This window comes from Hemitrygon akajei, chromosome 10 (genome assembly GCF_048418815.1).
Source record: "Hemitrygon akajei chromosome 10, sHemAka1.3, whole genome shotgun sequence".
NCBI lineage: Eukaryota > Metazoa > Chordata > Chondrichthyes > Myliobatiformes > Dasyatidae > Hemitrygon > Hemitrygon akajei.
Window position 1 is genome coordinate 135,045,430 of NC_133133.1, and position 15,352 is coordinate 135,060,781.

Consider the following 15,352-nt stretch of genomic DNA (forward strand, 5'->3'; position numbering starts at 1 on the left):
AGAGGACATTTGAGCTGTTTTGGAATGGAAAGCCTCATCCTGAGAGCAGCTGCGGTGGAGATGGAGGAACTGGAAATAGGGAATAGCATTTTTACATTTGGCAGGATGGGAAGAGGTATAGTCGATGTAATTATGAGAGTTAGTGGGTTTATAGAAGATGTCAGTGGACAGTTTGTCTCCAGAGATGGAGACTGAGAGATCAAGCAAGGGGAGAGAATTGTCCAAGATGGACCAAGTGAATTTGAGGGCTGGGTGAAAGTTAGAAGCAAAGTTAATGAAATTGACGAGCTCAGCATGGGTGCAGGAAGCAGTACCAATGTAGTTGTCAATGTAGCGAAGGAAAAGTTGGGGAGCAGTACCAGTATAGATTTGGAGCATAGAGTGTTCCACATAACCCACAAAGAGGCAGGCATAGCTGGGGCCCATGCGAGTGCCCGTAGCTACATCCTTGGTCTGAAGAAAGTGCTATTTAGAAACTGCTTGGCAACAGTCTTCTGTCCTAATTAAGCAGTATAGTGTTCCAAATAAACAAAGGGAATCCCAGATATTTTCTCAATTTAGTTTTTGTTCTCTAAACCTTGTCCCAAATAAGTGGCTGTGCCAATTAACTGCTGACCCAATTAACCAGAAAAAAATATATATTCCATTCTCTCTCAAAGGCCTTGCTGGAACTTCCCTCCAACATGTTTGCAGACAAAGCTTTCCAGATTCCAACCACATGGTCTGTGGGAAAAAAATTGCTTTATGCCAAATTTTATTCAATTCTTTATTCCATACCAAAACCTCAAATCTTTGGCCTGTCCACCAAAGGGATGAGCCTGCCCCCTCTCCTGACTCCCTATCATTTAATGTGTTTCCATCAAATCTCTCTTCAGCCTTGCGTTCCTGAAAAATAACAGTCCCGGTCTCTTCCCAGGAACCCTTCATGTGTCAACCAGAAATGAGCCCAGTAATCCAGTTGAGTACCAGCCAGTGTCTTATAGGGGCTAAGCAAGACATCACAGCATCCATCATCAAAGGCCCCCACCATTCAACCATGCTCTCTTCTCATTGCTGCCATCATGAAGTAGATACAGGAGCACAGGTCCCACACCAGGAGGATCAGGAACAGTTATTTCCCCTCAACCATCAGGCTTTTAAACCTGAGGGGATAACTTCACTCAACTTCACTCACCCCAACACTGAACAGTTGGGGTTCCCACAACCAATAGACTTACTTTCAAGGGCTCTTCATCTCATCTTCTCGATCTTTATTGCTTATTTATTATTATTATTTTGTTTGTTTTTATGTGAATGCCCACAAGAAAAAATCTCAGTGTTGCATATGATGACATACACGTACTTTGATAATATACTTACTTTATAGTGACCACTGCAGTGAGCTTCCAACAAATTTTACAGTAGGATAAAGTGTATTTGTTGACACATTTCTTGGCCTGATAACTAAAGGTACAATGTTTTACCAACACTGAGTGACTCATATCTTCTTTATCCCCTTTGTGAATCTCTCTGCAGGTCCACCGGGACCCCCTGGAGGAGTGAGAGTCGTAGATATCCGAGACACCTTTGTGACTTTGTCCTGGAGTCGAGGGACAGATAATCACAGTCCAATCTCCAGGTACACCGTCCAGCAGAAGGTTTTGGACTCTATCGATTGGAGAGATGCCATGACAGGTCAGTAGGATCCCTCTGACAGTGGGACTTGGGTTGAAGATGGGCAAGGACAAAGAATATGCTGAAGTCATTCTTCAGCTGTTGCAATAAAAAATAGCACTTTGATCTCTTGCTGGAGGGATTGCAGAGAAATTGGGCTAATAATGATAAATAAGAGTTTTATTCGTCTGGTTGTGCACTCTCTCGTGTTGGCAGAAGGTTCTTAATAGCCAGCTTAGTTCAGTAAAATACGTGAGCAAGTACATTCCCAGAAGATATGAAAGGCAATGTAGAGGGGTTTGTCTTGGATTGCTGACATCAAACATGTGCTTATATATAATAGCCACGGGTGTACTCATCTCTACAAACTTGACTCTACATATTTACTATTGGAGACAGAAACATATTCCTGTCCCATAATGTGCTTTCAGATAGGATCTCCAAGTCCATACAGCTGAAGCTGGTAATTTGTGGCGATAACTGTTTCAAAAACACTTCTAGTTGAGGAAATGGATGCTAGGCCGTAAACAACTGTGTTGACCACGCATTTGATGAGGCCATTCCCAAAGCAGCATCTGTCTTTTTCTGATATCACTGACTTTATTAAAACTTGTGTGAATGAGTGTGTGCCTATGAGACTTTACTGTACATACCCAAATCAAAAGCTGTGGATGAATCAGGAGGTTCATAGTCTGCTGAGGGCTAAATCTGTGACATTCTAATCTGTCGACCCAGGTCTGTACAAAAAAAACAGGCATGACTTGCGGAGGGCTTTTTCAAGAGCTAAGGAATAATGCCGAGTGAGGTTGGAGGTGACATCGGATGCACATCAACTCAGGCAGGGTTTGCAGGCCATTAGTTCCTACAGAATGAAACCCGTTGTTGTGAATGGCTGTGATGCTTCACTTCCAGACAAGCTCAATGCCTTTTATGCTCGCTTTGAGAGGAAGACCAAAATTACAGCTGTGAGGATCCCTGCAGTACCTGGTGGCCTTATGATCTCTGTCTCAGGCCGATGTCAGGCTGTCTTTCAAGAGGGTGAACCCTTGCAAGGTGACAGGCCTCGATGGAGTACCTGGTAGGGCTCTGAAAACCTGTGCCAACCAACTGGCGGGGATGTTCAAAGACATTTTCAATCTCTCACTGCTACAGTCAGAAGTTCCCACCTGCTTCAAAAGGTCAGCAGTTATACCAGTGCCCAAGAAGAACAGGGTGAGCTGCCTTAATGACTATTATCCGGTTGGACTCACATCTATGGTGATGAAGTGCTTTAAGAGGTTGGATATGGCTGGAATCAACTCTGGCCTCAGCAAAGACTTGGACCCACTGCATTTTGCCTATTGCCACAGTAGGCCTACAGTGGACATGATCTTATTGGCTCTTCACTTATTGACTACAGCTCAGTGGTTAACACTATCATTCCTACATTTCTGATTAAAAAGCTCCAGAACCTGAGTCTCTGTTCTTCCCCCTGCAACTGGATCCTCGACTGCCTAACCAGAAGACCACAATCTGTGCAGATTGGAAATAACGTCTCCACCTTGCTGACAATCAGCACTGGCACACCTCAGGGATATGTGCTTAGCCCACTAACCTACCCTCTCTACATCCATGACTGTATGGCTCGGCTCAGCTCAAATGCCATCTATAAACTTGATGACGATACAACCATTGTCGACAGAATATTAGATGGTGACGATAGGGCCAAAGAAATCAAAGAACCAAAGAACTGATAGTGGACTTTCGAAGGGGTAAGACGAGGGAACACACACCAGTCCTCATTGAGGAGTCAGAAGTGGAAAGAGTGAGGAATTTCAAATTCCTGGGTGTCAGAATCTCTGAGGACATAACCTGCACCCAACATATCAAAGCAGCTCCAAATAAATCACAACAGCAGCTCTATTTCATTAGCAGTTTGAGGAAATTTGTTATGTCACCTAAAACACTCACAAATTTCTACAGATGTACTGTGAAGAGCATTCTGAATGGCTGCATCATACTCTGGTATTGGGGGGCTACTGCACAGGATTGAAGTATGCTGCAGAGTTGTTAAATAGTCAGCTTCATCATGGGCACTAACCTCTGTAGTAGCCAGGATGTCTTCAAGGAGCGATGTCTCAAAGAGATGGTGTCCGTAATTAAATACCCCCATCACCTAGGACATACCCTCTTCTAATTTCTACCATCAAGAAGAAGGTGTAGAAGCCTGAGGGCACACACTCAATGATTCAGGAACAGCATCTTACTCTTTCTGAATGGACATTGAACCCATGAACACTACCTCACTACTATTTTTAATTTCTATTTTTGCAATACTTATTTGAGTTAACCATTTATATATATGTGTGTGTGTATGTGTGTGTATATAATACACATGCTGGTGATACTAAACCTGATTCTGATTCTTCCTGCCTGTGCATCCATTCTCAGATCCTGTAAGATAATTCATTAATTAAGCAACGCATGTGCCAGTTAAAGTTTAGCTTCTGCAAAAAGTTGTCCTCATTGTTGAAGTCTTTGGTTCAGGCCATCAAGTTTGAAACCATTCTTTCAATCCTTTATCCCCACTTAGATCCTGAGGTTATAGAAGGCAACGTGGAAACGGTGAAAGTTGTGGATCTAATTCCATGGATGGATTATGAATTCCGTGTCATTGCAACAAATACCCTGGGAATGGGAGAACCCAGTATGCCATCCGCCAAAATCAAGACTGCTGAAGCAGGTGAGTCGGCAGTTGCAGCTCTACTTAATTTGTATCTTATACCTTGCAATAGATTATTGTGTAAATCCCTAAACTATTCTCCAAATTTTTGCATGGGAGAATGCTGTACCCAATTTTTTTTGCAATAAGAGTTATGTTGGTGGCTTGGAGCCAGAGCAGTATCGATTACAAATCCCAACTCCATCATTCTGCCTCCTCCACAGCCCACATTTTATTTTTTTTCTTAACTCCCAGCTGATTTTAATTTCCTAAGGTAGGAGGTTGTTGTGGTTTGCAATTCGCATTATGTCTATATGAGAAGTTTCTCCCTAAAAATTCATTAAGTACTGTTATGTATAAAAAATTAAGTGACCTGCTCATGTTCTTTCCTTCTATTGCATTTCTTTTGGCACCTGTCAGTTACTGTACAGGACAGCAAGTCCAAGCAACATGCAAAAAACTACACTCTGATTATAAACAAATGAATCTCTTGAGGGCACAGAGATTCTTCTGACAAGTTGCTCTGGTCTGTTTGTTTGATGCACAATAATGGATATAATTATCCACTAAATCAAATTAACCACTAAATGAAAATGTAATGTAAAATGCAAAAGTAACAGATAGTTAAAATGATGTGATTTTGAATTGAGAGCAACCTTCATTCAGAGTTGCTTGTGTTGAATTATGTCGCTAATAGGTAGGTGTGCCATTGACATAATGTGGACTCTAGTCTGATCCTTTGCCTCTTTATCTTCCGTTGCTTTGAATGTACTTTAAATCAGTTAAGAGACTAAGACTGTTAGAATTGTGAGTAAGTTTTATCACTTTTCTGACTTAAAGTTCCAAGTATTTATTGATAAAGAAACATCCATTGCAATGGAAAGTTGAAAATGGAGTCAAAGAATTCCACCAAGAGTTGATTGCTTTGCAACTATAGGTGTTGTAGCTTTACAATCCATTGTCGCAAATCAATAGATATTTGATACATAATATCAACAACTGAATGAAACTTCAGGACACCTTACTCTGTTGCAATGATTATTGTACAAACTGCACTTAGTGGTTTGCCTTGTGGAGAAGGTGTGATAAACTGTCATTGGGAATTGGGGGATGTTAATGGGCTAAACAAAAACTTGGAGGAATTAGATTTTTTAAATTCTTATTTGACTTCTCTGAGCTACTTGCAACTTAAGAATGCCAGGCTCTGATCATGAAGGGAAAGGCAGAACCAGTCCATTTTTGGCTCTTTTTTTCTATCATCAACCTGTCAGCAAAAAAATAGCACGATGTTTTTCAAGAATTTGTTCAATTCACTATAGATCGACTTGGTTTGGAGCAGTTGTAGTTAGGAAGGGGAAATATCTCAAAGCCCTGCTCTGTGAATTCACGCTCATCTGAATAGTGAGTAAATCAGGGTTGAGTTATAATGCCTCACAGCTTGCACTCCTACCCTGTATGGTTGTGCCCTTAAACTCATTCGAATCCAAGCATTGAGGTTTATTTGTATCTGCAGCTTGAGGTAAGTATTAATTGAAGAAAATAAGGACAATCAACATGGTACACACATGTGGTTGTGAAGATGAGAAGGAAATTCTCAGCGTGGAATATTGCTAGAGCATGCTGAAGAAGTGGAGTTCAGCGCCATTCTCATCTGGAATGTTTTGTTCTGAAGAGCCTGCAAGTTCCATTTTTGGCTTTGCCATTCCTGTCAGTGACACTTTTTAACGTCAGAATGCCTACGGTGGATTCTCTGCAGAAAATGAAGATGTGGCATCAATTAATGAGGAGATCAAAGCAAGTCACTACCTCATCTGACATAGGTTTGGACCTGCAGGTCAGCCTTGGCTGAAACCCCTTGCCATGTGGATTCCCAGTTGTTGATCAACGTGTTGTTCTTCACTTTCTCCATGATAGGTTCTCACATTTATTATTTCTGGGTTTTGATGCAATTTTAAACATACCTTTCAAGAATCTATATGTGGCATCCTTTACTTTGCAAGTGCATAAGTTAATTGTCTATCCAGGTATGTGTTGTGTAAACAATCTAGTATTGGCATTGTTCCATCTTGCTTAGTCATACCTTCAGTAATGTTCTACCTGTTGCCAGTAGGTTGGCTGAGAAGTGTTGAAAAGTTTGTAACACTTACACAGGTTCAGTTTCTATTATTATTGTGTAGACAATTGTTGTTTATTGGGAGAAGAATTACCATCTGTAATTACCTCCCTGTGCACCCTGACAAAATGGGAAATAATAAGTTCTAAGTCATGGTCAAATAGATAGCCTTATATTTTCATTGTAAGTTCCATTATCATGTTTAGCACCTGCCATTGTACAGCAGCATTTATGATTTTGTTTAACATACTATAATCATGCATTTGTAGTGTCGCTTTCTATACCTTCATTCCTCAAATCACTGAACCTTAAGAATATTACTTATCGGAATCACATGAAATAATTTTGTAACTTTGCATCATTGTCTATAATTAGCTTCCTCGTGTTCATTCATCTCTTCCCTTGTGGCGGAATTATACTATGTATGTGTGTGCAACTTTGAATCTGGTTTAATTTGTGTACATTAGCATCTTTTCGTCTAAATCTACTTTGCAGCACTTTTTTATTACTGAATATATTTGTGTTTCATACTAGCAATGATGGAAGTGCATTAATTGCTGGTCACATGATGTATAGCAGTCAGGTTGAGTGGAATGGCAGTAAGTCTATCAAACCAATTGCATCCACTGTCACCGAGTTAACCATACACTCTAGTCTTGATCTGTATATACAGAATGTTCTGAAAGGTTTCTCCCTGCCTGCACATTCTAGGTGTGGCTAAAATGTACATTTGTATGTGCACTCCATGTTAGTATATTTTTTCTCAGATGGGCAGTCTGACAATAGAATATTGTCAACACATCTTTGGCAATTAAACTCACTCTACTTTCCTGTCTCTGAGATTTGATATGAATTATTAACTGTGGGTTTAGTAACATTATATTTATTACTGTTTTACTGTCTGCATCCAAATTCAATCAGCAACAACTGACTCTTTGTACTGCTGAGAGTCAGATTTTGTTCCCTTTTAATTGTTGCTTCTGTCAAACCTTTTACCATACAAGACCTCAGGTGATATTGTCTTGCTTTTGTGATGCTTGGTAAACAAAATGCAGAGACTATATATGCATTCAGTGGCCGCTTTATTAGGTACATGATTGGAACTTAATGTGGTTTCTGCTGCTGTAACCCATCCGCTTCAGGGTTCGATGTGTTGAGCGTTCCTTAATGCTCTTCTGCATACCACTGGTTGTTTGAGTTACTGTCACCTTCCTGTAAGCTTGAACCAGTCTGGCTATTGTCTTCTGAACTTTCTCATTAGCAAGGTGTTTTTGCTCACAGAACTGCCACTCAATGGATTATTTTTCCTTCTCTCTGTAAACTCTAGAGCACGTTGTGTGTAAAAATCCAAGGAGATCAGCAGTTTCCAAGATACTCAAAGCACTCCGTCTGACACCAACAATCATTCTACAGTTAAAGTCACTTAGATCACATTTCTTCCCCATTCTGTTGTGTGGTCTGAACAACAAATGAATTTCTTAACTATGTCTGCAGGCTTTTATTCATTGAGTTGCTGCTACATGAAAGGCTGATTAAATACTTGCATTAATAAGCAGGTGTGGCCTAACAGAGTGGCCACTGAGTGTACATATGAACCAGAAGGCAGTTTCTTTGGTACATTCTTGTACATTGACCATAGGTGAGATCTTCCGGTCAAGATGGCACCTGCATACAACGGTCCATTGGTCGACATCTGGATAGATCGTGAAACCATCTTTTTTGCTTCTTTTAAGTCTGTTATGTTTGTTTTTCATCTTGGATGTGATTCTGGGACTGTTGGAGCCTGTGATTTGCTGTTTGGAGATCGTTTGGGTGCTTCAGCGCTTTGCAGTCTCTGAGAGGATTCTGGGAGGCAGAGGCAGCGTTATTGAACCTCATGGCGAGAAGGATGCAAGGTGGCTCATGAACCGACGTTTGACCCCAGTTTACTGATTATAGCTTCCATTGTTTACCAATTAAACTGACAAGGGTGATTGAAACATCAAGGCGAGTGCAGAAGTTTGGAGATTGCTTGGGTGTTCCACTGCTCTGCAGTCTCTGAGAGGATTCCAGGAGGCAGCTTGAACAAATCTCGTAGCGGGCAGGCTGCAGGGCAGTGTGCAACCCAAGGTTGGCTCCATTTCACCAATTAAAGCTTCCAGTGTTCGCCAATTAAAGCAACGAGGGAGATTGAAGCATCAAAACGAGTGCAGAGGATGAGCGCTGGCTGCTTGCCTTTTGATCGGTTGCTCCATACCGGAGATGGGAGAGCTTGCCGCTGTGCCAGGAGAGTGCTGCCCAGCTTTATTCTGCGTGGATGTGGACTTGGACTATGGTTGCCTTTTTTTTTTCAGTCTTATAGTTTTTAATTTCTGCGTTTTGTCACCCGATCTTCTTGTTTTGCCTGATAGGTTTTGATCCGTTTTTGTGTGGGAGGAGGGATTTGGCTGGCAATGTGCCTGAACCGTTTTTGTTTATTTTTTTGTGGGGAGGGGGGATTTGGTGGTTGATGATCGTGCTGCCTTTCTTCGTTTCATTGCTACCCAGAGAACTGAAGATCTGAAGAACTTCAGAGTTGTATACTTCGATAATAAATGAACCTTTGAACTTTTAAATAATAGTTTCTGTGTATACCAAGCATACTTCACCTGGTATTCATAAAATAATATTCTCTGCTATTTCCAGAGGCAATATTGGGGGGGGTGCTGTTTCAAAAAAAAAACCCCAATTACATCAATATTATTACATTACATCAAGATTATACCCAGGGAAAGTAATTAGGTGATGAAATTGGTTTGAAAGCTGGCACAGACTTAATGGGCTGAAAGGCTTCTTCCTATGTCATAAGGAAACATGACTCATCTCATTGTAAAAGCTCAGGATTTCTCAAAGCACTTTGGAGCTAAAGAAGTACTTTTGAAGTGTTGTCACCTGTAAGCAATGCAAAATACTGAAACCAGTGTGCATACAGTTCAAAGCGTGACTATAAAGGCGATAAATGCCTTGAAAACGATCTTTTTGCAACTGTAGCACAGTACATTGCAAACATGACAAACATATGTGACATAAACCAAATTATACAAAATTTGCATAACAAAATAAACAAAAGTAAGCATAATGACTTCATTGTAAGTTCAGAGAAATACAGTCCAAGACAGAATTACGGATTTTCAGGTTACTTCAAGAACCTGATAACCATAGGGAAGAAACTGTTGTTGAACCTTGAAATCTGTGTTTTCAGGCTTATGTGCCTCCTGTCTTTTGTCAGCAACGAGAAGAGGACAAGGCCCATATTTAGGGAGTTTTTGGAGATGGGTATCACTTTCCTGAGACATAGTCTCTTATAGATGTCCTCAATGGTGGGGATAACCGTTACCATGATGTTACTCACCACTTTCCGTGGCTTCTTGCGTTCCTGTGCACTGGAGTTTCCATACCAGGCCGAGATGCAACCAGAATGCATTCCACTGTACATCTGTAGAAGTTTGAAGATCTTGCAACCAGGGATGTGACATTAGTACCATTAACTGAGAGACAGGTATTGGCCAAGACAGCTCTTCACCATTGAATATCGTGGATCTTTTACATCGAAGCAGCAGGGCTGCGGGTCCGAGAGTGATGAACAACCTGAGGTTGGGCTCATTTACGTGGTGGGCTACATGGTGTCGGGGTTGGAGGAGACGGGCGGGCTAGTGTTCAGCTCGCGACTTCGTGAGGTCTACCCATCCCTGCACTGAACTGAGGCTGCATCCTGCATCTAACAAACTCCTGGATCAGCCACAGTGATGACTGGCTTCATGGCTGTGGACTCAGTTTCATGAGCATCAGTTCTGGGTGTAACTTGCTTACTCTTATTGTTTGCACAATTTGTTTTTTCCTGCACATTGTGTGTTTGACAGATTTTTTAAAGGGGTTCTATTTGGTTTCTGTGTTTAGTGACTGCCTGTAAGGAGACGAATCGCGAGGTTGTATATAGTATACATACTTTGATAATAAATGCACTTTGTACTATCCTTAACCCTCACCTGGAGAAAAGACAGAGCATTACCTTACCTGAAAGGAGGCATCTCAGACATCACTGGCTTGTCTGGGCACTGCATTGTACTGGCATCCAAGATCTTGTGTTCAAGTCTCTGCAATGTGAACAGAATTAAAAGCAGGAACCTTCCCAATCGTGAAATTGCCAACACCTTCTGAGTAATGAAAATGTTGGTACGTGAAATAGAAGGCAGTTTTTTTTGTTGCCATCCACAATTAGAAAGCCCTAACTTGGCACATTGTGTCCAGCTCTCTGTGGCAGTAGAAAGCAGCAGTGACAAATCCACAGAGAGCAATCTGGAATCAAATCATGAAGGAGGAGAAATACCAGAGAGTTATGGTTCAGTCTGGTGGTGCAGTCAGTAGATATGGAGAATCCTTTGTGCAAAGCCAGGAAAGGAGAACGTTATTGTCATCAACCTATTCCTCCAGAATAATTGAAAATCAAAAATATGCAGATTCTGAAAATCTAAAATTAAGAAGAAAGCGCAGGAAGTAATTACTTGTTGCTTATTAACTTAAAGGCAGCTGTTTTGCAATGTCAATGTATTTAGCTAAACATTCAGACATAGGTGTTAGTTATGCCAAACGCTGATTCATTCTCATCCCTTATATTTGCCTCCTTTCAGAATATGTGTCATCAGATCTAGAATCAATCATGAATGACTGAACAGCATTCAGTACTACTGTCAGGCATTACTCATCTTTCAACTTATGCACACCATATACCTTAGATTTTTGAATTTTCTCCCCATTTAGAAAATAGTCTGTACCTTTATTCCTTCAACTAAAGTGCATGACAATACACTCCTTAGTCTATATTCCATATGCCACTTCTTTGCCCATTCTCCCAATCTGACTAAATCCTTCTGCAGACTCCCTACTTCCTCTGCACTACCTGCCCCTCCATCTATCTTTGTATTAATTGCAAACTTGAACATAAAGCCATCAATTCCATCATCCAGGTCATTGAATATTCATGAAAAGAAGTGATCCCAATACCGACCCCTCGGGAACACTTCTAGACACTAGCAATCAACCAAAAAAGACTCCCTTTATTCCCACTCTTTGCCTCCTGCCAGTCAGCTAATTCTTCTACCCTGGCTAATATTTTTCCTATAATACCATGGTCTCTTATCTTGTTAGGCAGCCTCATGTTCAACACCTTGTCAAAGGCCTTCGGAAAATCCAAGTAAACAACTTCTATTGACTCTTTGTCTATCCTAGCTGTTAGATAATATGCTTCTTTTAATGTTGTTAAACAAGCTCCTTCAATCCCACCATGTATTTGGAATCTCCACCCTTGTGTCTTTTCTGGTGGGTAAAATTGCAAGGACATGCTCTCTTCTCAATGATGCCATCAGGAAGAAGTTACAGGACCCTCAGAACTCTCACAACCAGGTTCAGGAATAGTTATTACCCTTTAACCATCAGGCTCTTGAACCAAAGGGGATAACTTCACTCATCTTCACTTGCCCCATCATTGACTCACTTTCAAAGACTCTTTGTCTCATGCTCTCAATATTTATTGCCTGTTAGTTATTATTATCATTTCTTTCTTTCTGATTTGCACAGTTTGTGTCTTTTGCACACTGAACACCCAAGTTGGTGCGGTCTTTCATTAATTCTCTCCTGGTTGTTATCCTATTTGTGGATTTATTGAGTATGCCCACAAGAAAATGAATCTCAGGGTTGTATATGGTGACATGTATATACTTTGATCATAAATTTACTTTGAACATTGAAATTTGAATGTTGGGGTGGGGGCAGGTGTGAGAAACCCTTTTTTTTACGTAAAGTGTGATGATCTGAAACATCTTCTGTAAAAGTGGTGGAAATACAATCAGTCAAAGAATACAGAAAGGTAGTGGATAGAAGCATGTGGGAAGGTATATTTTTAGGGATATGGAAAGCAACAGGATGTGCCAAAAACCAGGATGGAATTGATGGCAAACACGAGGAAATCTGCAGATGCTGGAAATTCAAACAACACACACAAAATGCTGGTGGAACATAGCAGGCCATGCCGCATCTATAGGGAGAAACACTGTCGACATTTTGGGCCGAGACCCTTCGTCAGGACTAACCGAAAGGAAAGATAGTAAGAGATTTGAAAGTAGTGGGGGGAGGGGGAAATGCAAAATGATAGGAGAAGACCGGAGGGGGTGGGATGAAGCTAAGAGCTGGAAAGGTGATTGGCGAAAGTGATACAGAGCTGAAGAAGGGAAAGGATCATGGGACGGGAGGCCTCAGGAGAAAGAAAGTAGGTGGGGGGGGGGAGCACCAGAGGGAGATGGAAGAACCTCACCTGGAAGGACTGTCTGGGGCCCTGAATGGTGGTGAGGGAGGAAGTGTAAGGGCAGGTGTAGCACTTGTTCCGTTTACAAGGATAAGTGCCAGGAGGGAGATCGGTGGGAAGGGATGGGGGGGGATGAGTGGACAAGGGAGTCACGTAGGGAGCGACACACCCTGTTCCAATTCCAACCTCACTCCTTCCGAACGCTCTGCTCTCCGCTCCCTCTGCACCAATCCCAACCTCACTATAAAACCTGCTGATAAGGAGGGAGCTTTTGTTGTCTGGCGTACTGACCTCTACCTGGCCGAGGCACAGCGACAACTCTCTGATACCTCCTCTTATTTACCCCTTGATCATGACCCCACTAAGGAGCACCAGGCCATTGTCTCCTATACCATCACCAACCTTATCAGTTCTGGGGATCTCCCATCCACTGCCACCAACCTCATAGTTCCCACACCCCGCACTTCCCGTTTCTACCTCCTACCCAAGATCCACAAACCTGCCTGGCCAGGTAGACCCATTGTCTCAGCTTGCTCCTGCCCCACTGAACTCATTTCTGCATACCTTGACACTGTCTTATCCCCCCTTGTTCAATCTCTTCCCACCTATGTTCGTGACACTTCTTATGCTTTGAATTTTTTCAATGATTTTAAGTTCCCTGGCCCCCGCCGTCTTATTTTCACCATGGACATCCAGTCCCTATATACCTCCATCCCCCACCTGGATGGTCTCAAAGCTCTTCGCTTCTTTTTGGATTCCAGACCTAACCAATTCCCCTCTACCACCACTCTCTTCCGTCTGGCGGAATTAGTTCTTACTCTCAATAATTTCTCCTTTGGCTCCTCCCACTTCCTCCAAACCAAAGGTGTAGCAATGGGCACCCGTATGGGTCCCAGTTATGCCTGCCTTTTTGTTGGCTTTGTGGAACGGTCCATGTTCCAAGTCTATACCGGTATCCATCCCCCTCTTTTCCTTCTCTACATCGACGACTGCAATGGCGCTGCCTCTTGCACGCATGCTGAGCTCGTCGACTTCATTAACTTTACCTCCAACTTTCACCCTGCCCTCAAATTTACCTGGAAACACCCCATCCACCCGCCACCCCACTCGGGATAGGGTTCCCCTTGTCCTTACCTACCACCCCACCAGCCTCCAGGCCCAACATATAATTCTCCGTAACTTCCGCCACCTCCAACGGGATCCCACTACCAAACACATTTTTCCCTCCCCCACTCTTTCTGCTTTTCGCAGGGATCGCTCCCTACACGACTCCCTTGTCCACTCGTCCCCCCCCATCCCTTCCCACCGATCTCCCTCCTGGCACTTATCCTTGTAAACGGAACAAGTGCTACACCTGCCCTTACACTTTCTCCCTGACCACCATTCAGGGCCCCAGACAGTCCTTCCAGGTGAGGCGACACTTCACCTATGAGTCGGCTGGTGTGGTATACTGCGTCCGGTGCTCCCGGTGTGGCCTTTTATATATTGGTGAGACCCGACGCAGACTGGGAGACCGTTTCGCTGAACACCTACGCTCGGTCCACCAGAAAAAGCAGGATCTCCCAGTGGCCACACATTTTAATTCCATGTCCCATACCCATTCTGATATGTCTATCCATTGCCTCCTCTATTGTCAAAATGAATCCAAACTCAGGTTGGAGGAACAACACCTTATATACCGGCTGGGTAGCCTTCAACCTGATGGCATGAGCATTGACTTCTCTAACTTCCGTTAATGCCCCTCCTCCCCTTCTTACCCCATCCCTGACATATTTAGTTGTTTGCCTGTTCTCCATCTCCCTCTGGTGCTCCCACCCCTCCTTTCTTTCTCCTGAGGTCTCCCATCCCATGATCCTTTCCTTTCTCCAGCTCTGTATCACTTTTGCCATCACCTTTCCAGCTCTTAGCTTCATCCCACCCCCTCCGGTCTTCTCCGATCATTTCGCATTTCCCCCTCCCCCCCCACTACTTTCAAATCTCTTACTATCTTTCCTTTCGGTTAGTCCTGACGAAGGGTCTCGGCCCGAAATGTTGACAACGCTTCTCCCTATAGATGCTGCCTGGCCTGCTGTGTTCCACCAGCATTTTGTGTGTGTTGTTTTATGGAATTGATGGGTTAGATTGCCTCCTCCAGTGTAATAAATATTTTTGATCTTGTCTGTCCCTAATATCTTCTTATTGAGTTAACTCATACATGATAGTGTTCTTGTGAAGCTATTTGATTTTGGTAGTTTGTGTTTCTGATGCAGTTTCAGATATCGTTAAATCAAAAACAAAAAGCTGTGCCTCTACCCTGGATTGCACCAATCCCACATAGTGATTTTCCTGTAGTTCTTGGCTCCCTACCTAGCAACGTGCCAGATTTAGAGTTCTTTCTTTGGAATTGCTCTGTGCCTACAGTGATCTCTAACGATTATTTCAAATCATTTGGTTCCTGTCTTTCTTCAATTCTGGTTTTATGCTCATCTCTGACTTAAGATCCTCCCTAAATCCAGCTCTGTAATAAAGTATTTGGTCATTCACCATAAAATCCCCATTTGTGGTTAAAATTGAGCTGAGTCTTACATCC

At 42.5% G+C, this 15,352-nt stretch overlaps 1 protein-coding gene across 5 annotated transcripts in view; it reads left to right on the forward strand.

Annotated features, from left to right (window-relative positions):
• The window catches only part of LOC140734701 (contactin-1-like), a 715,399-nt gene that overhangs the window by 509,784 nt on the left and 190,263 nt on the right, over positions 1–15,352 (forward strand). For all 5 annotated transcript variants that reach the window (XM_073059025.1, XM_073059024.1, XM_073059023.1 and 2 more), the window contains 2 exons: positions 1,516–1,674; positions 4,226–4,375. In XM_073059025.1, coding sequence (XP_072915126.1) covers positions 1,516–1,674; positions 4,226–4,375 — 309 coding nt within the window. The remainder of the gene's footprint in view (positions 1–1,515; positions 1,675–4,225; positions 4,376–15,352) is intronic.